General features: G+C 37.5%; 1 protein-coding gene across 7 annotated transcripts in view; it reads right to left on the bottom strand.

The window, feature by feature from the left end:
• ABCA12 (ATP binding cassette subfamily A member 12) overlaps window positions 1–23,717 on the bottom strand; it is a 191,455-nt gene extending 167,738 nt beyond the window's left edge. For 2 of the 7 annotated variants that reach the window (XM_089916401.1, XM_089916404.1), the window contains exons 1-2: window positions 23,060–23,716; window positions 10,943–11,036 (exon numbers count right to left, since the gene is read on the bottom strand). In XM_089916401.1, coding sequence (XP_089772527.1) covers window positions 10,943–11,013 — 71 coding nt within the window. In that variant the 5' untranslated portion in view covers window positions 11,014–11,036; window positions 23,060–23,716. Of the gene's footprint in view, window positions 1–10,942; window positions 11,037–23,059 lie in introns of all 7 variants that reach the window. The other 5 variants (XM_089916403.1, XM_030760453.2, XM_089916405.1 and 2 more) reach the window with 4 other exon arrangements.
• Window positions 23,718–25,884: the final 2,167 nt, after the last annotated feature.

Raw genomic sequence — 25,884 nt, 5'->3', positions numbered from 1 at the left:
CATATCAGAAAAAGAAAAATTAAATACCTCCTCACAATGCTTCTATTACTACAGGAGAAAATCCAAACATCTAGGTCTAGTATTAAAAACCCTACATGATCAAACCCCACCCAACTTGATCTCCTCTACTCTTTAGCACACTCGACTTTGGCCAAACCAATCTACCTATCCTCACCCAGTTTTTAATCCTGACCTTTCTAACTCTTGAAGGGCACATATCTTCTTGTTGCATAGGCATTACATTAATCTTTTTTCCTTCCAACCTCAAGTACTGGGGTAATTCTTGACCATGCTAATTCATAGCAATCTCTTCCTTTTTTAAAATTCCAGTAGTTTTTGTCACCAATGCTGCTTATTTAATACTATTTTCCTAAGTACTTATATTATTATTACATGTCACTATTAAATAATCAACGAATGTCTGAGCTTCTGATATGTGCAAAGCACTGTGCTAAGAGTTATATCTAACACTTTTACTTTAGTTATATTTTTTCATCTATTATGGCATGTAAGTTTTTATGTGTGTGTTTCTTCCCCCCACAATTAGATAGTAAGCATCTTAAGGGCAGAGAGCAGGCCTATTTGTTACAGCTCTAGGCATGTCTTGTAGAATATGAATTTCCAGAAGCATCTTTGTATCATCTCCACAGAGGGCAGCAATTTCAAAACAATGAAGTGATTTTTTGGACATTTTCTCATTCTCCTAATATTTATGAAACTAGCAGCACAGTGATGCAATGTTAGAGTGTGAAACACTTGTTTCAGTGGAACTGGGTTCCCCAGGCCATGTAACTTAACCATGAAATCATCTTGGAGAAACGTCTGTGCAGAAAAATTCAGGGAATTATGAACACTTCTTTCCTTAGTCACCAATCTGATGGTACTCTTTGAGAGAAGGCATTCTCCTCAACTGTCCTGAAAATGTTGTCTTCAACATAAGACATGAAAAATGGTGAATCTTTGGACATCCTTAGGATTACAGCAAAAGATTCAGTGCTAAAATGAGGCAGAGAATGCTGGCAATGGCTGCAAGGTAACAGGGTGAAAGCAAATTCTTCCATGAAATTACTCAAAGAATTAAATTCATTCAATAGTACGGAGCCAGTAGAAAATGCAACTGACTTAAAATAAGAAAATAATTAAAAAGAAAGAAAAAGATAGCTCTCAAACATTAGGTTGCATAAGAATCATCTAAGGGGTTCTTTAAACTCCACCCCACTCACTACCCTCAGCATCTCATCACCACCTTCTCCATCACCATCACCAGGTGACAATTCAGAAAGCCTACAGTACTAGTGGGAAGCAGCCGCATAGCACAGGGAGATCAGCTTGGTGCTTTGTGGCCACCTAGAGGGGTGGGATAGGGAGAGTGGGAGGGAGACGCAAGAGGGAGGGGATATGGGGATATATGTATATGTATAGCTGATTCACTTTGTTATAAAGCAGAAACTAACACACGATTGTAAAGCAATTATACTCCAATAAAGATGTTAAAAAAAAAAACAAAAACGAAAGCCTACCGCAAAACCCTGGAATCTATGTCTTTCAACAGGTGTATTTAGATGATTTTGATTAAGGTCGAGTGGTTAAGTGTATCTATTTGTAAATCATGAAGATAGAGAAAAGATAAGGAGAAAAAACACTGTTAATATTGTGATTCCTGTATTACTTTCTCTTTAGTTAGCTGCAATTCCACTCTCAGATTTGTCCTAAATTGTGTTAATCTCATTTGGACAGTATGAAATTAGAGGGTTATAGCTAGTTGTGCATGGAAGACCTCCATATTATAAAGAGTAATTATTCTTTAAAGAAATCTGGATTTGAAAGTCTGGAAAGAAAATGAAGAATTGAAGGAGGCAGTGTTAAAAAAAATTCTGGGGAAATCACCAACTGTGATAGAAAAGTCTACAGACATTTTAGCCCCCTAGCATTTCCAGGGTAATCAAGAGATCGTGAAAATGAAAACTGAAGTGCGAGTCTTAAAACCAGAACTCTGTGCCCAAGCCAGTCACCAGTTCCTACTAAACCCTCTTTCATTCTGCTGTAGGAACTCTTTCTAAAATGTTATCTGATCCCGATGTTCGAATTTTAGTTGTGTGTATGTGTGTGTGTGCGTGTGCGTGTGTGTTATATGCAGAGAAAAAAGTCTGAGAAAATGTACACTGAAATGTTAACGATGGTTATCTTTAGAAGGCAAGATTATGTTACTTGTATTACTTTAGAAGGCAAGGAGACTTCTCCTTTTTGCAACATGAATACTTGTATTAAATTACTTAATTTTTTAAAAATGAGCATGTATTTCTATGGTCAGAAAAAGAGATAAATATTTGAAAACAAAACTAATTTACTCAAAAGTTCCAATGTCTTCTCATCCTCTTCAAAATAAAGTCCAATACTTTTGCTACTGACCAAATAGCCTCATCTCCCAACACTCGCAATAAACATTCTCCTTTTTCAGACAAAGCAAACTCCAAATTCCTGGCACATCTAACTCTTTCATGTCCTATGTCTTCACTCATGTTGATTGCTCTCTGTTAGGAATGCAAAGACACTAGCTGTCTAGCTGACAAACTCCTACTCATTCTTTAAGAATCATGCTAATACACAGAACTTCCTTGTGAAACCTTTCCTGATATCCCAGGTAGTGCTATATGAGCCACACCAGAGCCCAAGGCAAAAGAAAAAGCAGTAATACTGATCTTGACTTTATTTAAAATTTTGGGATTTTGTATATTGAATTTTTAAATTAATTTTTATATTTTAGAATATTGTATTGAAATATGATTGATCTTGATTACTGAGTTTTTGTTAACCCCTCAGATTTTGCCTTGTATCTGCCTCCCCATGGCCCTAGCCCTGATTCCAGGTAAAACTGCTTGGATTCCATCTTTTCTGCTGCTTCTGCTCTTGGTCCGACCTCCACTGGGGAGTTTATTGCATTGCGTACTTATTTTAGTTCCTGATACATAGTCTGTTATAGACTTGATTGCTCTGGGTCCTCATGACGTTCTTGATCAGCACAGACATGAGATACCTTTTAAATACGTGACAATGGCAAGAATAAATGCGAAACCTTAATCAAGTGTCTTAAATTTTCTGAGCCTGTTCTCTTATCCGTCAAATAATGAGAGCCTAGATGATTTCAATGATACTCAATTATTGATATTATACTCTATATGTATTATTATATCATATATAATATAAAAAATAATATCCAACACTAATGTAGCTCTTATTATGTGCCAGGTACTTTTCTAAGTATTTAACAAGTATTAATTCATTTAATTCTCACAACTCTATGAGGGAGGTGCTATTATTAACTTCAATATACAGATATGGAAAATGAGGCTCCAAGAATCCAAGAGTTTTATTCTAGGCTTATGTGTGAATACAGGCAGTTTGCATCTCTAGTCTGTGCTCTAAGCTTCTACATTGCCTCTCACGATGGTAATGATTTTATATATAAGCATAAACACATAAATATGTAACCAAAACAAAGATTTTATTTTTTAATGTGAAAATACTATAGGTCATTCTAATTCTAACCCACAATGAAATTCTAACTGACCTGAGACAAGCCAATATTGTATGCTGTGGCATTTCTTCCATGAGAGATACTTTCACCCTAAAAATACACTGGTTCATTTATCTAAGCAAAGGACATGATATGACCTAATCAAAGAGAATGAGAAGACTTGAATAGCGAGAGTAGCGTAAAATGACTAAGGTCTGGTAGGCCAGCTTTCCTGGGTGGTGCTTAGAGGAAGGTTTAATAAAACAGTCACTCAGGAAAACACACAGCCAACCATGAAGCCAGACCCTCACCTGTGAGCCTGTGTGTGGGCTCTGTGTTCTCGGACAAGTGAAAAGGAATAGGCTGAAATCACTTTGTTAAGTCAGCCTCTCAGCTCCAAGGGCATATTGGAAACATCAACTGATAGTGGTACCTCAGCAAGTGACATTACTATACTTGTGAGAATTTTACAAGCAATCATTTATTTATCTGTATTTATCAGACAGGCTTGGATATTAGAGGTTCCTATCTGACAGTAACAGGAATTCCTCTGCTCTTTATAACGGGAAGAAAAGGGAAAGGGAGTAAAAAAAGAGAAGGCATGTGACTCCCAGAGCCACTTTCAGTGAGGCAGTCACCTGTGGGAAGCTTGTAAGGTAGATCATCAAAAGTAGGGATGAAGCAAAAGGAGCAGAAAAACAAAATCCTCCACTGGGCAATCAACAGCTATCCTTTACGCTTTATCTTTCTGCTTGTTAAATTGTTATTGTACTTCAAGGTATTTCCCGTTCTCTGATGCAACTCTGTGCACTAAGCCTAAGAGGGAATTAGTTGATAAATCCTTTTGTCATGTTATGCGGCATTAGGGTGTGCCCATCTGCACTGCGTGAAAGAATGGCAGAATTCCAAGTCAGGGAGATGGGCGACTACCAGCAGGAACTGTGGCCGTCCCTGTGCACAAGTGTAGCGGGGCCGTATTCACGTCCCCTTTCCTCCTGCTCCATTCAAGTCTGCCCCGAGCGCTGGAGCAGGCAATCACCATCTAATCCCAGTCCTCGGCTTCTATGAGCTTCACAGAATTCACCTCTGGGTTGTCATCTAAAGGGTCAGTAATGTTCCCCAAAACAGTTAACTACTGACTTGCTGATGGAAGAAGTAAATGATGGGACTCTGGCTTTGACATTCAAAAGCTGTTCCATGCAATGCGACTGCTTCCCACTAGCTATCTATTTTATATTTGGTAGTGCATCGCACGGGAAGATCAGCTCGGTGCTTTGTGAGCACCTAGAGGGGTGGGATACGGAGGGTGGGAGGGAGACACAAGCGGGAGGGAATATGGGGATATATGAATACATATAGCTGACTCACTTTGTTATACAGCAGAAGCTAATACAACACTGTAGAGCAATTATACTCCGATAAAGGTGTTTAAAAAAAAAAAAAGCTGTTCCAACATTTCTGGAACTTAAACAAGAAGCAGACTGTAAGTCTCTCCCACACAAAAATCTTTCATATGCGTCCACAAGAATTTATTAATTTGTGAGGGAAACTCCCAGGTAAATCTACCTGGGGAGGAGTGAGGGAGATTTATATCCATTTTCTTTTCCTAATATTACCATTATAGACATTTTTGATAGCACAGTCATGTTTACCTGGGTCAGAGAAGTAAAAATCAAACCCTAAACAAGCTAACTTGTTGTCCTTCGCCCACCTGACTTACACTGATTTTTTTATTATCCATCTCTGGATGAATTTTTTAATCTAATAATCCATATCAATTTTTCAAACTGTATCAAATTCTGACCAACACATAGCATTCCTATTTTGTTCCCTATGTTAGGAATTACGCTGTATCTGACAAGAGTGTGATAAGAGTGTGATGTTATGTGATGATATGACTTATGCTATTAATGTGCTATCTGTCCAATGAGTGAGTCCAGATTAAAGCATAAAGCGGTCAAAGACCACTCATTAGTAGCCAATATATCCACAAGAAAGATATAAAGGAGAAATAATTGGAGTTTGAATGACCAGGGAAGGCGAAAGGGTAAGCTTGTCTTTTAATAGACAATGGTGGGGGGAGCCATGAGCATGGGATGTGTGGAAGACTTTCAGAAACAGTTTCTTTAGGCACAGGCATCATACTTCAGAACAGAAAGTTGGATGAATCCTAATTACGAAGGTCCTGAAAGTGAGGCAAAGAGGAGTTGAAATCTGATTGACCCAAAGAGTATTTTAGGGGATTATCCGATGATAAAATGTGGGAAGAGTTAGAGGCAGGGCTTCCAGAAACCAAAAACAAAAAAAAACACAAATAAAAAACAAATAGACAAACAAATAAAAATACACCTTTTGAAGAAATCCAGGCATGAAACTGAGATCTTGAACCAAACGGTGGCAGGAAGTATGGAAGGGAAGGGATAACTCCAGGACACATGTCGCAAGATGGATTCTGATTTGAAGGATAGTGGTTTGGGAGGTGAAGCAAAGGGAGGAGTCAAGATGACTCAGATGTCTCTAACCTGAGAGATTACCTAGTGTTGCTGGCACACCTGAGAATGGAGAAATCGGATGGGGCAATCCCGCGCAGAAGATGAGTGATGATGAGTTCTGATCTTCCCAGAACAAAGCCTACATTAATTTTAGCCAATCAACATACAAAAGGATATTATTTACCATGGGTCCCTCAACTAATACTATTAAATCATGAGTGTTCTGGAGAGCATGGTACACCCCGGAATTCTATCCTTGTGCACTTGCCTTCACTTTCATAAAAACACACCACACAGGGCTTCCCTGGTGGCGCAGTGGTTGAGAGTCTGCCTGCCGATGCAGGGGACACGGGCCATGAGTCATGGCCACTGAGCCTGCGCTTCCGGAGCCTGTGCTCCACAACGGGAGAGGCCACAACAGTGAGAGGCCCACGTACCGCAAAAAAACAAACAAACAAAAAACACACCACACAAAAAGTCAGAGCAAGAGCAGGGCCAGAACAAACCTCACTCCTCTGGGTTTCAAAGCCTTCACCAGTGAGGGGCCTCATAGGCTCTTTCCCACTAACAATTCAGATACCGTAGGTATAACAACACCCATGGATCCCACAAGCCACCAAGTAATCAATAATTTCAATCCTTCTTCTCACATTTTTTCCTAGAGCTGCTGACAAATAGAAAAACCAACTGAGTTCACTTTTACAACCATCTTCGATCTCTGACAGTACTAACAGGTGGTATGAGGAAGGAACTGGAGAGGTTGTAAACTCAAATGAGCCTTAGGATTGCCATTGTTGGCATTTGTGACCTGGAAAAACTCACTGTATGGGTTGGGGGAGGGGAGGGAACTGTGGTTAAAATCCAGGCTCAAGGACATAGTAATTATGTGAACGTTAGTAAATTACTTAACATTTCTATGCCTCAGTTTTGTTACCTTTAAAATAGGAATAATCATATTACATAGTTCAAAGAGATGATGTAAGTCTTAACTCAGGAAATATATGCAAAGTACTTAGCAGAGTGCCTGCCGATGGTCAAGCTGTCAATAAATGTTTACTACTATTATTATTTTTATTGCATCCATGAAGACAAAATGTATGCTTTGGAAGCCAAAGACGTGTTAGGAATGATGACCTCGGATTTACCAAAGCTGCTGAGTCACATGTGGATGGGCGGAATTCACTTTAACCCTGTGATAACACAAATTTAGATATCATTCAGTTAGCAGTTTCCCTTGCCTTCCAACAGTCCCTGTTTTCAGCTGTGGGACTGGCTGAATTTCTTATTTTCTGAGGGGGCAGGGGTATGAGAAAGTGACAGCCTCGAGACAGCTGGAGTTTAATTCAGCACATGATCATATACGTACAGTACAATTTCCATTTCAGTGATATTTTCAACCACTTAAAAAACACTGTTTTTCATTAACTTCATAAAAATGTGACTTCTTGTTGGCAATACTACGTTTTTGGGAGTCCACTTATTTCATCATGGGTGGGTCTTGTAAAGTAATCATCACTGAGGCACTTCCGTGGGTATATGCATGTGTTAAAAGGAGACAGAAGCAACTCTCTGCACATTATAGCTTGGCTTAGCCTCAATGTGATTTGGGAGTTTGGTTTGCTTTTGTTTGCTTTTGCTCCTAAGCATAATATTTTGGCTTTTAAAGCTTGCCTCTTGACAAGCCACTGCCTGTAGAGATTACAAGCGGTTGGAACTATTTCAGACTTGGCGCGTAGGCCCATTTCTTCTCCGTGTGAACAGGAAGTACCTGGGCCTGCCTGCCAGCCTTTGGAAAGCTTTCTTTACCTGGGACTTATTATTTGCAGGGGCAAGTTAACCTAAGCTGTTGGTGGCAACACAAAAGGGAGTAAATGAAGGCAGATGATGCCAAAAGTAAGCATTTTGCTTCAGACTGGTGCTCACCATGGCAGGGACTGCAGCAGCTTTCCTTACTCACCAAAAATCCAGGTTTCTCCAGGGCCCAACAGAAGGACTATGGAGGGAGTCCTTTGAGTTGCTGATTATATTTGCTCTGAATGATTTACCAGTCCTACATACCTGCCTGGCTAATCTGGGAGCAGAATGTACCCACGGGATGACAACTCCCATTCTCACCATAGCTGAGTTTCAGCTGGGGTGTAGTCTGGAGTTTCATCTTCATTTCTCTATTGCCCAACTAGTACTGAAGAAGTCACTGAAGTCCAAAAAGGATTTTTACTCTGTTAAGCAGGATCTGATTTCTGGGATACTAGAACTACAATGATGCATGCAGAATTTGTCAAACAGGGGCAGCATTCCACATTAAAAAATAATATTTAGGATAAGTCTGATACATACATCAGAATCCACTTCTTCCCCATATTTTTTTTTATTTCATGATAGAGACAGGGAAGGAGTTTATATTCCTAATTTCTAATTTTTAGTCTACTTTTGCAAAACCTAAATAATGAAACATGAAAAATTAGTGCTGACTACTGGATGTAAGAAATGTGAGCCTATAAGCTTAAAACCAGATTCTGGAGCCAGACTGTCTGGGTTCAAATACTGACACCACCACTTATTAACTGTGCAATCTTGAATGAGTTACTTAACCTCTCTGTGCCTTGGTTTTCTTGACTGTGAAATAAGGAACACAGCCATTACATAGTATGAGATCAAGAAATATTTATCATGATTATTATCAGCTCATTTGAATCTTCCAGTATAATAGATGTGGGAAACAAAGAAAAACAACAATCTAAAAAAACAGAATTAAAAAACCTAAATCCAAACTATCACTTTGAAGTTATTCTCTCTCTACCACAAGAAAGAAAAAAAAAGTAACTGCATCTATACTAGTTTTAGATTCTCTACATTACTCTACAGAATAGTACCTCCAATTATAAAACTACATTTTATACTCTACTGATTATAGGATGAGTTAAAATCTTGGACATACTTTGTATTTGGCTCTATGTGTAAGAGGGTAAGATATGACACAAATCTCATGGACAAAGAATAAATAAAGGTGGTTTCCAATACCTTTCTCTCTTATCCCACATGATTGAATTTTGGCAAATTAAAATCTCCTTGGGTCCCAGCGTTCTCATCTGTAAAGTGAGAGGGTCCCTTTCAGTTCTAATAACAAACCAATAAACTATTTTCTAGACTGAGTCTTACACGGTCTGAGAGACTAGCAAAAATACTTTCAATGTTTGAACTTTTCTATAATTTTGTTCCCTCCTACCCACAAACATAATTGCTTCTAAGCTAATTATTACTAGAGTATGATAATGGGTTCACAGTAAAAAATGGTTATTCATTTCCTTTTGGATAGTGTGTTTTGCAGAGCCTTTTATTTGGTCTGTGAAGCACTTGTCACATGGCTTTTCCAAGTTTTTCTTTATAATTTAGTGGGATTACAAGAGCTCTCCATGATTTTCCCCATGAACCTCTCAATCCTGTAGGGTGACATCAACTGATTTAAGACTACTCATTCACACACCTTATATTTTTCTCTTAGAAGTTTTAGCAAAGGAACTTCATATAAAAATCCTTAAGAACAAGAAATTGGTGAAAATAAGTTGTTGAAAGGAGCTAACAAACTCCTATTACTATCGCTAGCAAATTGATAATTAGCATCTTTAACTAGAGTAGTTCAAAGAGTATTTGTCCTTATGTGCTGAATGCATTATTTCTGAAGTTCATGTTATTTAAGATACACAAGAATACATAAATTCCAACAGTATACAATGGAATTAATCTGCTATAATAAAGAACTAATATACACACAATATGAAGAGAACAAAATTATGCTGTTTTCATAAACAACCTAATAAAATCTCACCAATAATTCTACATAATCACTTGTGCAAAAGTCCTTTAGAAATGATAAGGTGCAATTCAAATGTAAGGAATGATTTGTTCTGGCACCAAGAGTTTAAATGCTTCACACTAACTGAATTGATACTTTCTTTTGAATTATCATATTGTGTGTAATTCAAGTAGATTCCACCATGGCTCTCATCTTACTTCTTAGGGCTGGGTGATTGAAAAGCACTGTGCTTACTTTAAAATGTCACTAGCTCATTATTCTCTTTACAAATAATTCGGCATAGTGTTCTTTTATTTGGTGGATTACCATAATTTATCTGAAATACAATTTGATTTTTCAGAAATCTGATTTACAGGAAGCTTTTTAGGAGATGGCTGCTTTGTGAAACATGAAACATCTGACCTGACTTTACTCCTCTCCTAAGAAAACTGACTCCGAAGTTTAAAAACAAAAGCAAAAACAATACTGGTCACATCATTGGGGTTAAAAGGCTCATCCTGCTCAGTTTTGAAGACTTTTCTGAGTCTCTTCTGCATTTCCATCCTGGATCCAAAAGAAATCACGAACTGAGTGGGCACTGTGCCCATTTTATAACTTGGTAATGACTAAATGTAACTGAAACAACACTAATTGGAAAATAATCTTCTTTTAAACTAAATGTTTTGATACATTGCACCATTCATGTATTAGCCCTGAAGAAAGATGAGATTTTTATAGTACTCTGGATTTCATTTGTTCAGTTGATCAAATTCCACTCTATGGCTTCTGCTATGATACAAAAGAAAAGGATGATCTAAGTTTGAGATGGCTGCTTGTTTGTGGTGTACACACTATGGTGGGATTTATGAGATGAACACTAAATGAGTTAAAATTTTATAGTTAAAGATTAAAATATATTCTTGCTCCTACATACTTTATATTTTTCTAGATAAATATTACAGGCTCAACTTCTTACTGATTCAAAAGGTTGGGGAAAAGACATACTAAGCATTTATACAAACACTTCCAAGTGGGAACACTACTCAGAAAAATAAATTTTACAATAAAACACTAAAGTGGTAGCAAAATAAATTTTAACTAGAATCCAAAAGTTAGGGAAATAAACAAATCTCATTTACTTACAAGTCGCCTTTGGTTTTGGAGGAAATTTGGTCCGGGTAATAGCCAAAATTAAGAAAATAGTAACTGGCCATAATATCAAGACAAGTGTCCAAAGCTGCAAAGTAATGATAGAAAAAAAAATGTTAATTATATTGCTAAACCAAAACACCTGACAAGAAGTACATTATACTATAAAATTCCAACACAAGCCAGATATTTGCCTGAAAATATTATTAATAAGAAAGGAATGAGAGAGTTTTAAGAATGCGAGAAATCCTGAAATAAACACAAGAAGGATTTTTCCAGGTTTAAAATCTTAAAATAACCTTCTGAAGTCCCCTGTCCAGTCACCTTTCATGACTGTCCCAAGAATGATGCTTTTCAAATTCAAGTATGATCGGGAACTTCCTAACTTGAAAATCTTTTAGAGCTTCCCAGTTGTTTGTTGGATAAGGCTCAACATGCTAAACAGGGCATATAAAACCCAACCTAATTTCAACCAAGATGTATCTTACCACTTCCAATATTAGCATTCTATGCTCAGGCATAAAGATTAGTGTGTGACATTGGCTAATGGCTCAATAAACATTGTGGAACAAATGAATGAATGAATGGTTGAGTCAACAAGTAAAAGAGTAAACAGAAACTTAAAGTTCTATGCAACCCCTCCAAACCACTATAAATAGTATCTTGTGTCTGCTTCTATTATAGAACTTATACTCTTTTTGTCAATATATCTTTTTTTGGCTTGGCTCATGAAATAAACTGGTAATTCTTTTATGGCAAGAACAGTGTCTAATTCATCCCTGAATTTCCACTGGTATAGAATAGAGGTTCGATAAATGTATGTTACATTGAAATTTCTATTAGAGAATTTCACTGTAAGACACTTCAGGAGTGGCTTTCCTCCCCATGTAAACATGATGCAGCTCATAAGACACTGTCTGCTTCATATTGTACATACCTATAAAATTGGTTCCATGGCAGTGAAAAACACGTGTTCACAAGAACATTAACTGTGCCTATAGTTAAACTATGTTTCTATCTGATTATGCAGTCAGACTTGTTCTCATTCTTCCCCCATTTTGCAGAGACGATTTGCTTCTGCCAAATCTCAAACTACTGCCTGGGGCTCTTCAATTCTCCAAAACAATCTAGACCCATTCAACTATTGATCCTTAAGTAACTCCCAACCTAAATTTTCCATGAAAATCTCCATGTGTCTCTATCAGCACTGATCTCCTTGCTGGCAGATCTGTCACCAAATTCTTAGAACTTCGGGTTTAAGGTCAAGTTTTAGAAAATGGAGGAAGTTGACTGTCGATCTGGGGAATCCTAAGGTACTCAGTTTAACCACAGCTTAAAAGCTCCCAGACAGGCTCAACAGCCTAATCTATAGAAGCACTTCTCAAAAATTAATGTGCGTACCAAATCCCCTAAGGATCTTGTAAGCACATAGATTCAGATTCAGTAGCTCTGTGGCTGGCTGGAGGTACTGTATCTCTTTCTAACAAGCTCCAGGTAGGTGAGCTGATGCTTCTGTCCATGGTCCACACATGGAATAGAGGAATTCTAAATGCACACCACCCTACCTAACTAGCAGGACTGTTTACAGTCTTGGAATATTTTTGTTGGAAATTTCCTTTGAGATCATCTAATGCACAGAATTCTGGGCATTTCTAAACTTGGACAGGAAAAAAAGATCACATTTTTAGTTTCTCCAGCTTATGACTCTTTAGTATTTCCATTAATGATGAATATAGGCTAGGAACCACAATGGTATTAGAAGTACCTGTGACTTTGTCACCAATAGAAACCACAGATATTTTCAAATCATGTTAGTGTTGTTGCAGATACCTCAAAGTGCTGTTTATACTCATCACAGCATTAAAATTATAGTAGTCATGGATTCACCTTTATTTATTTAATGATAGAATAAACATGCATTACTGTATCATAAACTTGCTTTTCGATACCTTAATAACTGAATTTCAGTACAATTGGTTTTATTTGCAATTGTATTTATTTCACTGATTTAAGAACATTATTCTTAGAAGGGCCATAGGCTTCACCAGGCTGTCAAAGACATCCAGAGCACAGAAGAGGCTAAGAAGCCTCGATCTGATCCAACTCCCTTTTTTATTCTCTGGGTTGCAGAGGGTTAGCATAACTTATCCAAAGTTACATACCCAGTTGGAAAGCAGAGCAGGGGACAAGCATGTGAACACCAAGATACTAAGATAGCATTAAAAAAAAATCACGCTGCTCCGAGGAATACGAAAGTACTACAGAAAGTGTATTGGAAAAACATGCGTGTCATGAAAATATAAGATGTGTTATTATTCTAGCCTAATCTCTGATATATTTGAAAATTAGAGTCTATTCTTCAAAGATCCTATATACAAGGTACAATTTTTATTCTACGTGACTCATTTGAAATGTAGACTATAAGGAATTAAGGTTAAAAATATTTAATGTTTGTGGATTTACTGGTTTTATATTTGAAGCCATAGTTATCCTTTTAAAAATGTATTCATCTGAGTAGGTCCAGTGCCCCATAGCTACTTTTAGGAACATGTATTCATTTTCCATAGCAACCTCATGAGAATTCAGCGGGCAACTGAGATCAGCTGCACCAACACAAATGTACATTTGCATTCAAATAAAGAACATATGTCATGGGATATCTCTAAGTTATCTTTTGGTTGATATAATTTTATGGTTTCATGAGGATGTTTTGGTAATTTTGAAATTAATTTTAGACGTGATTTAGATCCAAACACAAATGCAGTATCAGAGTAGTTTAAGGCACCCTGTTTTAGGTAAAATCCACCGCAAGCCCATAAACAATCTATTATCACAAGATTTCCCCCAGGATTTTAGGTCAGAGAGGTTTGGAGAACATTTCTGCATACAGCACTTTAGAAGGATAATAAATCCAAAGCCCTCCACACTGTGATCTCAGGAACGTTAAGGTTGACAAGTTAATCACAAAAGCAAGAAATAAAATTAAAATTTTCATAGCAGCAGGACTGCTCTCAACACCATTCTAAATATTATCATAAACAACCTGGAAGCGAATGCAATGTCAAGGATCCAAATATTAAACCGATGAGCCATGACTTTTTTTGTTTGTTTGGAGAAAAGGCTAAAATATTGATTTTATATATACAGACATTGGGGGCTACTTGAAAACTTTGGGAAAAATAGTTTTTAAGAGTTTCATATTTTTGCTAATATTTTAATTATCTCACACGTGCCTCTATACCTCACTTGCATTCCATACTCCCTGAATTCTTGACATCTAAGGGCATATGCACACTGAGTAATTTACAATTCCTTAGTGGGCCATGGCATTTGTCTCTTTTTATTACTCCAGAGTTTATTTGCTATTGAGATGTCCCCTTCTGTTCGCTTTCTCTTCGCTTTCCCCTTTCAGAAAAATTCAGTTCCCAAAATCCCTTAGGTGGGGCAGCAAGGTAAGTTCACATTAGGACTCGGGGCACCACAGTGACACAGTGAGGGAGGTGGGTCCTTAGCAAGGTGAAGAGGATATCCACAGTGCAGCAGCCAGACATGGTGTGTCAGGACCCAAGTCGGGTAAGGAGGCTGTCTGTGCAGGGCAAGGAGCAGGTGATTGGTTTCATATGGGAAGGTTGATTAAAAGTAAACATATCCTACGTTGGAGGAGCCTGGCTTTTCACTATCCATCAGAGAAATTATAAACATGATAAAGGGCAAAACTAGAATGAACCCGGTAGTGTTGGGTTACAATTAAAGATATGGCTATGAACTGCTGGTTCATGAAATATAGCGATAAATGTGTGTGTATAACTTCTTTCTTTCTTTCCAGTCCCACAAGTTGTTTCTGCCCCATTGTGTACTTTCTCTGTCCCAGCCCTGAAAATACCCATTTTTTTCAAGAAACACTAGCTTCTTTTAGTGGATGAGAGCTAAGTGTGCTTGTTGCTATTAGGGTATTGCCATTTCCAAGCTTGAACAGAGCTATAGAATATATGTAGAATGTATGCAGACACAGAGATAGTTAGATACATACATACATACATACATAGAAAGAAATAGGTAGGTAGGTAGACCAATAGACAGAAGAGCACTAGATATACTGCTCAGAGAATCTCAGAGAATGATGGGGACACATCAGTAAAACACAGACACCTGCAAATGACCATAACTGAGCATCAAATCTGACCCACTGGCCAAAATTAAACATTAAAGACATTATGTTAATAAAAGAGTATATCTAACTGAATAAATTAGGAACCCATGAGTCTATGTAAATATAAATAAATGTATAAGGAAACAGATAAATTGAAAGTTTAATGAGGAATGGAATACGTAGTTGGTCTCAAAATATTTCCCCATAAAATGAGACAAACTGACATCATGCACCACCTGATGTGATGCAATATGAAGAACAGAGAATCACTTCTGTGGTATTCCTTCCAGAGGTAAATAACCTGAGTCTCTACTAAATGAATATGCTACAAAACAACAGATACCCTACAAAACAACTGGTCTTGAATGTTCAAAATGTGTCAGGGTCATTAAAGTCAAGGAAAGACTACCAAACTGTTACGGACTGAAGGAAACTAAAGACATAAAAACTAGATACAGAACATGACTGGACTATTTTTCTGTAAGGACATGATTGGGAGAACTGGTGAATATTGAATTGGATCTAAGGATTTGATGGTGGTATTGGGTTATATTGGAGGACTTCCTTGTTTGTGAAATATGCACACTAAAGTATCTGAGGTAATGGGGCACCAATCTCAACTAGCTCTAGAAAAATATATATTTGTACTGTTCATGCAACTTCTCCTTAAATTTGAAATTATTTTAAAATTAAAAATTTTTAAATTATTTTAAAAGTAATTCTTTTTGAAAATCCAGAACCAATTTTTAAAAGAGGGGCTTCCCTGGTGGTGCAGTGGTTAAGAATCCACCTGCCAATGAAGGGGACACAGGTTCGAGCCCTGGTCCGGGAAGATCCCACATGCCACGGAGCAACTAAGCCTGTGCGCCACAACTACTGAGCCTGAGCTCTAGAGCCCGCGAGCCACAACCACTGAGCCCACATGTCACAACTACTGAAGCTTGCGTGCCTAGAGCCCGTGCTCCGCAACAAGAGAAGCCACGACAATGAGAAGCCTGCGCACCACAACGAAGAGTAGCCCCCGCTCACTGCAACTAGAGAAAGCCAGTGCACAGCAACGAAGACCCAACACAGCCAAAAAATAATTAATTAATTAAATAAATCTATTTAAAAATTTAAAAATAAAATAAATAAAAGACAGCAAAAGAGAAGAGGACCAAGAAAAGAGATTTAAAGAAAAAAAAAACATGCTTTCTATCTAGGAACTATATCCTGTTGCACAATGCAGGTGATAAGTTTTGGAGAATTAATAATGATGACAGGACACACTTCAGTGGCCTTGAAGTCAGTGAGGTCATCCACTCAAAATTCTAGGTTTAAATCTTAAGAAATTCCTTGAATGAACCACATGTAAATTCACTCCAAAATTTCCATTCACTACAAGATCTGTAGTACTTTTTAACTCAGTTGAATTACCTAGTAACATTTGCCTCTGAATTTGCTGAGAACTATTGTTTCAAGTCTCTGAAAACCTTTCAGATCTAATTTTCTGAAAAATCTTGGCAGAGCACATAATTTCAACTTTAAGTCATTCACACGTCATTACTTTGTTGGAACGCTTTATTCTGATTACTGTTAGTACACCTGATTCCAGTTGTGGCCATCATTTTTATTATGTTCTTATTTTCATTGAAAGTAAATAAGAAAATAAGATACAGGTGGACTTTAAATCAATGTATTGCTATATATTTAAAAATTTGAGAAACTACTACTATTTGAATGCCTGTAAGTAGGATATTCACTCTCTAGTCTTAATCATAAATGTCCTCATTTCCTACCGTCTATGCTTGTCCCATTTCACACAGTTACATTGCCTGTCTTGCCCTTACAGATATTTGAGTTTGTATCCCTTGCACTACAGTGGTTAGAAGTTAGTTATGTCTGAAGTGAATAATACTGAATATCAGTACAATTTCCAGATTTCAATGGGGATTCTTCTCCTTAACTCTGAAAATAAATAAAAGTAAAATGTTTAGGATGAAGATTCTCCATTTCCCTCCATGAAACCACAGTCTTGGAGAGTCTTAAGGAAACTTACAGTTTAACATACACTATAGTAATCATTCATATAAGGCTTATACATTCATTAACACAATAAAAAATTATTGAGCACCTACTGTGTACCTGGCCCTGAGGATAGAGCATTTAAATTTTTCAGTCTTTTGAGGAAGGGAAACATGAAAAAAAATTATCACCAAATGTAATAGATAATGCTAAGATACAGGAAGTCAAGAGTGTGAAAGGAAGATAAAGCAAGGGGAGCCGAATCTAAAGCTAAAAGATGAACAACGGTCAGGCAGAAGAAAGGATATGTGTGTTGGATAGAATATGAGAAAGAAGTGGGAGTCTTTCAAGCCGGGGAAACATATGGGTGAAGACCCACAAATGGGAAAGAGGGTGGAATATTCCAGGAAAAGAAATAAGTCCAGAATGACTGGTACATGAAAAGTTAGGGAAAACATCTCTGCAATATGGTTATGCAGCCTGTACTTGAATGTTTCTGGTGACTAGAAGTTCAATATTTCGCGAGACTTCTTCATTATTGGACAACTCACATTGTCCGATTTTTTTGCTCATATCAAGGTGATATCTTCCTTCCCATGACTAACATTTATTTGCCTTAGTTTGGCTTCCCCTCCGGCAGGAGAATTCTACAAGTATTCGAATAGAGACAAAATCCTCTCTCCTCTTGGGTACCAATGCCAGTTCCTTTACCAATTCCCTGTTAAATATGATTTCAAAATATCTTCCCCAGGGTGAATTCTTGTTGTCAAGTGGTCTTCTTAAAATTAATATCAAAATTCAAGAAAGTACTCCAAATAATAGCTAATATATGACTGCTGAGAATGTGCAAGGTGCTACGTTAAACACTTAACATGCACTATCTCATTTAATATAATCACCTCATTTCCTCTTGCAGATGGGAAGTTAGAATATTAAAGAGACTAAATAAGCCTTCATTCCATAAGCCACTAAACGCTAGAGCTGGTATTTGGACCCAGGGAGCCTGACTTCAGCACCTGCACAGTTAACCACTAAGTTTTGTAGCCAAGCCCCTACAGAATAGATTACTAGCTCTCTTTGATTGCAATACCACACTTTTATTAGTTCAGCCTATGACAGCATTGAAAGTCATTTAAAGGTTGAGCTGTAACCTAGAATCATAACTTTTTATTACAAACCTGAAAATAAAAATCGCCCAAACTTTCCTATATAAAGTATACAGTCTTTTTCTTCCTCTTCTATTCCTTCCTTTTTGCATTGTCTGTTAAGTCAAAGGTGACTGTTACTTGGTGTTAACAAGTAACAAGGTTCATATTCAGAAGTAAGAGTGTGATACTTTAGATGTGAAATAAACCTTAGTTTCACCCCCAAAACAAGGAAACAAAAGTGGCACAAGAGTTGTGTTAATTGGGCTTTCTGCTAGTGAACACTGCCGTCTACATAAATAACCCATCTAAAAACTGGGATCAAGACAATGTTCTGAAATCCATATTTATAGATTATAATACAATTTGAAGATTGGTAAACCTTCTTCGATGTTTATGAAAATAACACATTTTTATTGGGCTTTAAGCTAATTATTTGTCTATTGCTTCCACTTCCAAAACATCTTTACCTCATTTACTTTTTGCTTGACTAAACTAATAAAATGTGCATGTCTGCTATGTGCCCGGCACCGTAATGAACAAGTAGATACAAATTTTTTGAACAATTAAAAGGGCTTAAGGGAGTAAATAGTACAGATCCAGAAGAGGTAAAAGGGCCTGGAACATTTGACCATGTAGTTGAGTGACTTGTGCAACACTGAATTCATTTTAATCTGATTTAGAATTAAATTTGAAATTCGAGTTTAATTCTAAATTGTTTTAATCAAAAAATTATTTTAATGCATGGACCAACCTGTCCCAAAATTTTCAAGTTAAGTCTTCCTTTTTCTTTAGCCATTTCTTTAGCTCATCAAATGAGCAAGGTGAGGACTGGGGAGGAAGTATCAAATTCGATCCAGTTTTAGAAGTTTATCAAGTTGTAGGAATATCTATGATAGAAAAACTAGGTCTATCATCAACTGAGCTAAAGTGTGATCCACCAGCTAAATAGTTACAACAGAAAATAAATAGCTGAAGTTAATTTTCCTTCTTTAGGTCATAAGTCTGGAATTAGATTCCACTTCTATAGAGACTTGTGGTCACTTCTTGATATGCCTATTTAGAATCCATCTTCTTAATGAAAGATAAATTCTTATCTTGCACTATCTAGTCTTTAAGCCTTCAGTGTCTTTGCTGTCCCAGGACTCTGTTTCCTGTCATTAACTAGCATCTCATTAGGTGAGCCTCCCTGTTGCTAACCATCTCCGGTGGAATGTATGCTCATTTTTCCATTATATTTTAGAGTTAAATTACAAGACCAGCAGGGTAGCAACTGCATCTAATTGACTTTCTCTATTGCCTAACATTTCTGTTGATGCCTAATGTATTTTTTCACACTCCTCTAGTATTCATTTTTTGCAATATAATTGAGAATTGGTATTACCACTAATATTGAAAAACAGCAATATCTAAGGCCTCCTTAGCGAATATGATCTCTTTGTTGATGGGCTGAACTCTGAGCAGGGATTAGAGAATATTGGGAAAGGAAACTCAACTTAGGAGCAATAGAGAAGCAGCAGGAGGTAATGGAAAGAAGAGATCCAGTTTTGGTAGAATATAACTGTGTTTTTAAACTCACTATGTGACTCTGGACAAGTACCTTGAGCTCTCAGGGGCCCTGTAAAATCAAGGCAGCTAGATAATCTCAAAGAGTTCAGAATTCTGACATTTGATTTTACAAAAAAGAGAGAAACATTAGCTCTAAGAACAATTTTGAGGAAAGTCACCTCAAAAATTAAAAATCTTGGTCTTCCCTGGTGGCGCAGTGGTTGGGGGTCCGCCTGCCGATGCAGGGGGACTGCGGGTTCGTGCCCCGGTCCGGGAGGATCCCACGTGCCGTGGAGCAGCTGGGTCCGTGGGCCATGGCCTCTGAGCCTGCGCGTCCGGAGCCTGTGCTCCGTGGCGGGAGGGGCCGCAGCGGTGGGAGGCCCGCGTACCGCAAAAAAAAAAAATAAAAAAATAAAAAAAAATAAAAAATCCTGCCTTCCCTTTTTTGCAGCCCAGTCAACATGTAGCTTGTTCCATTGTTATTTTACTTCTTAGACAGCATAGTTGTTTAAAATTGTTTTTTCACTTTCTAGTCGAGTATATACTTTTATAATAAACTTCCTCAGTAATCCCCACTCAACTTTAATAATTTTACTATATTTTTTTCTTGTTTTGCGTCTCCATTTATAGATTCCTAACTTCTTCCTCTACACACTATCCTTTCTACTGCCTTGCTCTGTGATTGACTCTCTTGAAAACAAAATGGAAGAGGATGGCATGGAGGTGATACTAGCATTTTTCCTCAACATTCACTAATGACTATACATTTCCAGTGTCACACAACTTAATTTCTATTTTCCTGGGTATAAAAGTATATTTTTAAAGTGCCATATTCAGAACAATTACAAAGATAGAAATAAAAATACCTGCATTTTAAATAACTGCTTGATGGATGACAAAGTCCAGTTCCTATACAAAGACTTTGTCCTCTCCTCCAATTTATATACCCCTTCTTTACATGTTCTGTCTTCTAATTTGTCTATATTTTCTCTTTTCACATTTTAAAAACATTTATCTCCTTTTAGATTTTTTAATCCTAACTTTCCAACCTCTTGATTTTCTCATTCTTCCCTCTTAAGTAACACTGGCACACATATATCCCTTCCACCTGGGTCCTCAAGTCCTCTCTTCCAGTACCAAGACATAGGATTGGCTCTAGGCAAAACTATGAGGAAATACACCTTTCTTTGCCCTCTACCTCTCCACTTAAAATTGTCTTTCCTTCTCCTTTTGGCATCACCATTTTCTAAGGGTCTCTTCTGTCCCTCTGGTTACTCATAATGGATTCCGGTGGGCCTTCTGTAGTGCCCCAAATTCTGGACTTTTAATGATCTCACTTCCTGCAACCAAGACTGTGCTAGGTCCCATTCTCTCAAGGTGCTCTTAAGATCTGAATTATTTGATGTCCCAAAATGAACTAATAGTTCATGTATTCTCTTTCCCTAGGCAAAAGTATTATTATCAGGGGCTTTCAGGGATTTTGGTTACTTAGGAATAAGTTATCATAGTGAAAACATTTTAGCATGCCTGACTTTCACCTTCTTTAAATATGCCATGTCCAGCAGAAATTGACTAAAATGGAGAAAAACTCTAAAGTAGAAAATTGATATGCCAGCTACTTTACAGATGAGGAAGGAACTTATTAAAGTTTCTAAAGATAAAATTTCTTAATGAAAAAATTTATTCACCTGAGGGTTTATTTTTAATTTTTAGGTAAAATGGAATTGTAAGGAAAATATACCCCCTTAGCATTCAGCTTATCAGCAACAGATATATGTTTTCAGTTCCTTTATTCTTTTATTTTTAACTATTGAGTTTTCATCACTTAGGAACTTTACTGTATATAAATTTCTTTCTCCCTTCCCCTGCATTTTCTTTCACCATTACTTTGAATAAAATATGACACAGACATTGCCCCAAATCCCTCTATAATCTATTTGCCAAGTGTTTCACCATTTATAAAGCACTTTGAAATACATTAGCACATTTTGTTCTTACCACCCTATGAGACAGATATGGTAGACCAGATGCCCATTTTACAAATGGGAAAATCAGCGCTCAGAGAAATTGTGATATGCTCTTTAAGTCATGTAGCTAGTGAGGAATAGAACCAAGAAGCCAATTCTCGTCTTCTAACCACCTCCACCTACCCAGACTCTTTCCCTGCTGAATTCCACACAGAACCTACTGTGGGAAAATTATGGAAAGTTTCACTTTTGTGTTGTTTCCGATGTGTTGCTTCCGACAATGAAGTAAAAATATTAATGATTTAAAATTTTATATCCACACCCACACCCGTGTAATCACATAATGCCTTGTGATTTTAAATCCTATCCACCAAATTCACAAAGGCAAATCAACTTCTCCCTCATACTATACACATCAGAACACTTGTAAGGTGTAAGTAAGTAAGGCGTCAGGCACTGCAAGCAAACCTAGAGTGAGATAAGGTGTATAGATAAACTTTGGTTTCTATGATGTATATTATTTGCAAATATTTATATTATTAATTTTAGGCTGGGAATTTCCTTCTAAAATGAAGTATATCGAATGTCTTTTTGGATTTCTCCAGTTTTCAAACATTCTTCTGAATATGCAACAACTCACAGAAGCCAGTTCCTTTCTCAATCTCCCTGCACCCTATATGGTGAGGATGTAATAGCTGGCTATGTAATTTAAAAAGCAAACATGAGTGTAAGAGCACAAAAAAAAAAAGATGTTGCAATAAGCTGAGTAGACAGATTGTAGCAGTAAAGTGATTCAATAATACTCTTGAAGCATCACATACATATTAACCTTTGTTTGGCATTTCTAGTAAATACTTTTTCTTATCAACCAACCTTTCTATTGGTTTTGGTTTTTAAGTACATTTCTCCCCCATTTATTGTACCTTTCATCTGAAACTTTTCCTCATCTCATTTTTAACAGAATTCATTAGGAAAATTTCTGAAAGCATTTTGGCCCAAAATCTAGAATTCAACACAAGTTCCAATTCAACCAGTAACAAGATGTATCCTTTTCTTGCCCGGGCCATGTCCTGGTTTATTCTTTTAATTTCCTGAAATCAAAAGGCAGCTTTGGGGGCATGTTTAGACTCACCCCATTTAGCTGTAAGACAGATGCAGGGATGATTTTGAAATATCTCATTCCTGCTTTAGAAAATGATTTAAAACTCTTCTCCTTCTCTTTTTACCTGTCATGAACACTACATTTTAAAATTGTCTGGAGCCCTTCCCCCAGGACCCCTTCCCTTGTTTTACTCACCGGCTGCCTTTTGACGCCTAGCCAATTTTTCCAGACCAAGATGTGAAGCTGATGAAATGGAGAAGCCATCCTTCAAACGCCACGAACAAGAGAATTCCTCTCTTTTCCTCCAAACCTCAAAAGAAGAATTGGTTCCCCGTCCAACTTGCTGCGTGTCAATGGGTCAGAAGCCTTTTCATGGCATAGCCTTCCTGTGGGCTGGGGTAAGAAACCCACAGATCTTCTCTCCCTCTTGGATTTTTCCCTTGGGTTAATCCTGACCAAGGAACACTTCTCAACCAACTCTTTCTCTCAAACAAGGACCCAGACCAGGATCTTTTGGTGGCTTTTGCTTATTTTAAAATAACATCCAGTTGCTGCTTGTTGCATAAAGTTTAGACTCAAGAGAGAATGAATATCCTTCAAATACTGCCTCACGGAAAGAAAAAAAAAAAAAGCTGAGCCCACACCTCCTACTCTCCATAAAATTAACTGCCTATCCACACCTTCGAGCAGGTGTCACGTGGCCTGGACACGTCATGAGAAGTTAGGTGGGACCCTTGCCAGGCCAGTAGGACTTGTCCTACATTCTCTCGCTTTCTTCAGTACATAGTGCCTGCTCTAGCAGAGGCAGGGCACAGAGAGTGTGTTACAGACTCTGGGCCTAATGACTCTCATAACAAAGTGTCATTAAGATGTTTTAAGTCAATGAGGCCAGAGCTCAGCTGAAACACTTTGAACCTCAGCCCACCAATAGGTATACTAGAGAAGGTCTCAATATTTAGCTTAAAGTGAAGCTGAATGCTTTGATTTAGCAGGAAGTGACTATGCTGGCTTCTATCACAATTTAGATTACAAAAAATGCAGAAAATAAAAGGTAGACTGTGACAGAAATGATATACAATGGATACCCTCATTTGGGGTCCAGGGATTCATGTGTCTATTACAGCCATGTTGTTTCAGGCTTTTATGGTTAAAGGAGACATAGGTTGACCCAGGATATTTCTGAGTATATGATATAACAGAGTTCTACTGCACTTGAAATCTCTAAATCAGCAGAAGAAATCTATTGTAGATTAAGGAAAAAGAAAAAGGCTTATGCTTGAATTATTCAAGGTACTTTATAATTAATTTTAATTGTGATTTAAGGGTATACATGATCCAGGAAGTCTGGAATAAAGGCTTTTAGGAATAACCTTGCTTAAACACCTTAATGACAACCCATTCCCTCTGATTTTCAATGCCTACACAGTCTAGCTCCAGCCAATTTTCCAATCTCATCTTCCAACAGTCTATCATAAATGCGCGGCCACCTGCCAAACTGGTATATATTACAATATGCAATGTAACCTCTGCTTCCTGGTCCCTGGCTTGCTTATGCTAACTCCTCTACCTTGAATACATGCCTCCCTCTCAAAGCACCTACCTCTCAAAACTGTCCCCAAATTGACATCTTCCCTGAAGCCTTTTTAGATATACCCCTGTGTGTGTGTGTGTGTGTGTGTGTGTGTGTATATATATATATATATCTCCCATCTCCTGTCTTTGAGTCCAGTATAGTTTTTTGTTTATATTTCTGTCAAGGAACTTGCATTTTTGCCTTATTGTGCCCCACTCCTGACTGTAGATTGGGATGTTATTGACAGATACCTTAGGATTTCCCCTTGAGGGAAGAAAGAAAAATTTGGTAACCAGAAATATGCTGCACCCAGGACATAAAGTTGATGAAAAATAAAGTTTTTAAGCAAAAACTAAACTGAGCAGCAAATAAAGAGAGTCAGAGTTAGAACAATACAATCCATGAAGGAACACATTTACCAGTAAGCTGTTTACAGATGTTATTCTTATAGTTGTACCGAGAAGTTAAATCACTCCATTTGGCAGGACTACAGTGATCTGCCACGGGATGCGGCTGTTCCACTGCTTCTGCCTGAGGCCAGCACACCCAGGTTGTCTTTAGGAATGATTTTCAATTCTCAGTCCCCAATATCTGCCTAGGACCACTTTCTCTGCTGTTGGTGACTCTACATCTTTGAGACTGACAGGTGCATCCCTTTATCAAGTAAGGAGTCATCACATCTACCAGAACATAGGCAGTGCTTACTTTTGTACATTCACTTCACCAGCAGTAAAAACAAAAATATAGCTTTATCGTGGAATAGCTTGCGCAAAATTAGTTATTCCAAGGACTCTAGACTTCTGCTTTCCAGAGCACTAGTAATCGCAAGTTTTGGAGAACAGTTCAAACAGCACAAATTTGACTAAGCCATACTAAGAATTAGATTTGAGCATGCATAGTTATCCTCCTGAGGCTGGTCTCACCTACTAAACCTAGTTAGGATAAGAGCTCTGATAAAGCTACACAACCGTGTTACTGGTGGGCTCCATAAACGTTGGATGTGGCAATTCTTGTCAGTCAACCAGTCAAGTAACACACCCCGGGAGCAGGACAAGAGGGAACTGGTCCAACCACAGGTAAGATACTGATGTGGCTGAAACACATTAATTTGTTTTAATAGTATTTATTAAAGATCTACATTAATAATAATAGTAATAATAATAAATACTAGATCACAAAGCCCGTGTCTATTTAACTCATCACTGAGTAATCCGAATCTAGCACAGGTTTCATCCTGTAGTAGGCGGTCAATTAATGTTTATTGAATAACTGAGTAGGAAACATTGGTTAAGAATTTACTGAATCATTATAAAAGGCCTATCATATAGAAATTGGCATTATCCCATTTTCAGAGGAAGAAAGTGACATTCATAGAGATGCTGTAACTTTCCTAAGTTCATCCAGTTAGAAGTGGGGACGGGTGGAAACAGCAGAGAGCGAACTCAAA

Source organism: Delphinapterus leucas, chromosome 8, assembly GCF_059928025.1.
Source record: "Delphinapterus leucas isolate spDelLeu-1000000601 "Yukka" chromosome 8, BTC_Dleu_Yukka2, whole genome shotgun sequence".
Lineage (NCBI taxonomy): Eukaryota > Metazoa > Chordata > Mammalia > Artiodactyla > Monodontidae > Delphinapterus > Delphinapterus leucas.
This window is presented reverse-complemented; position numbering and strand designations above follow the sequence as displayed.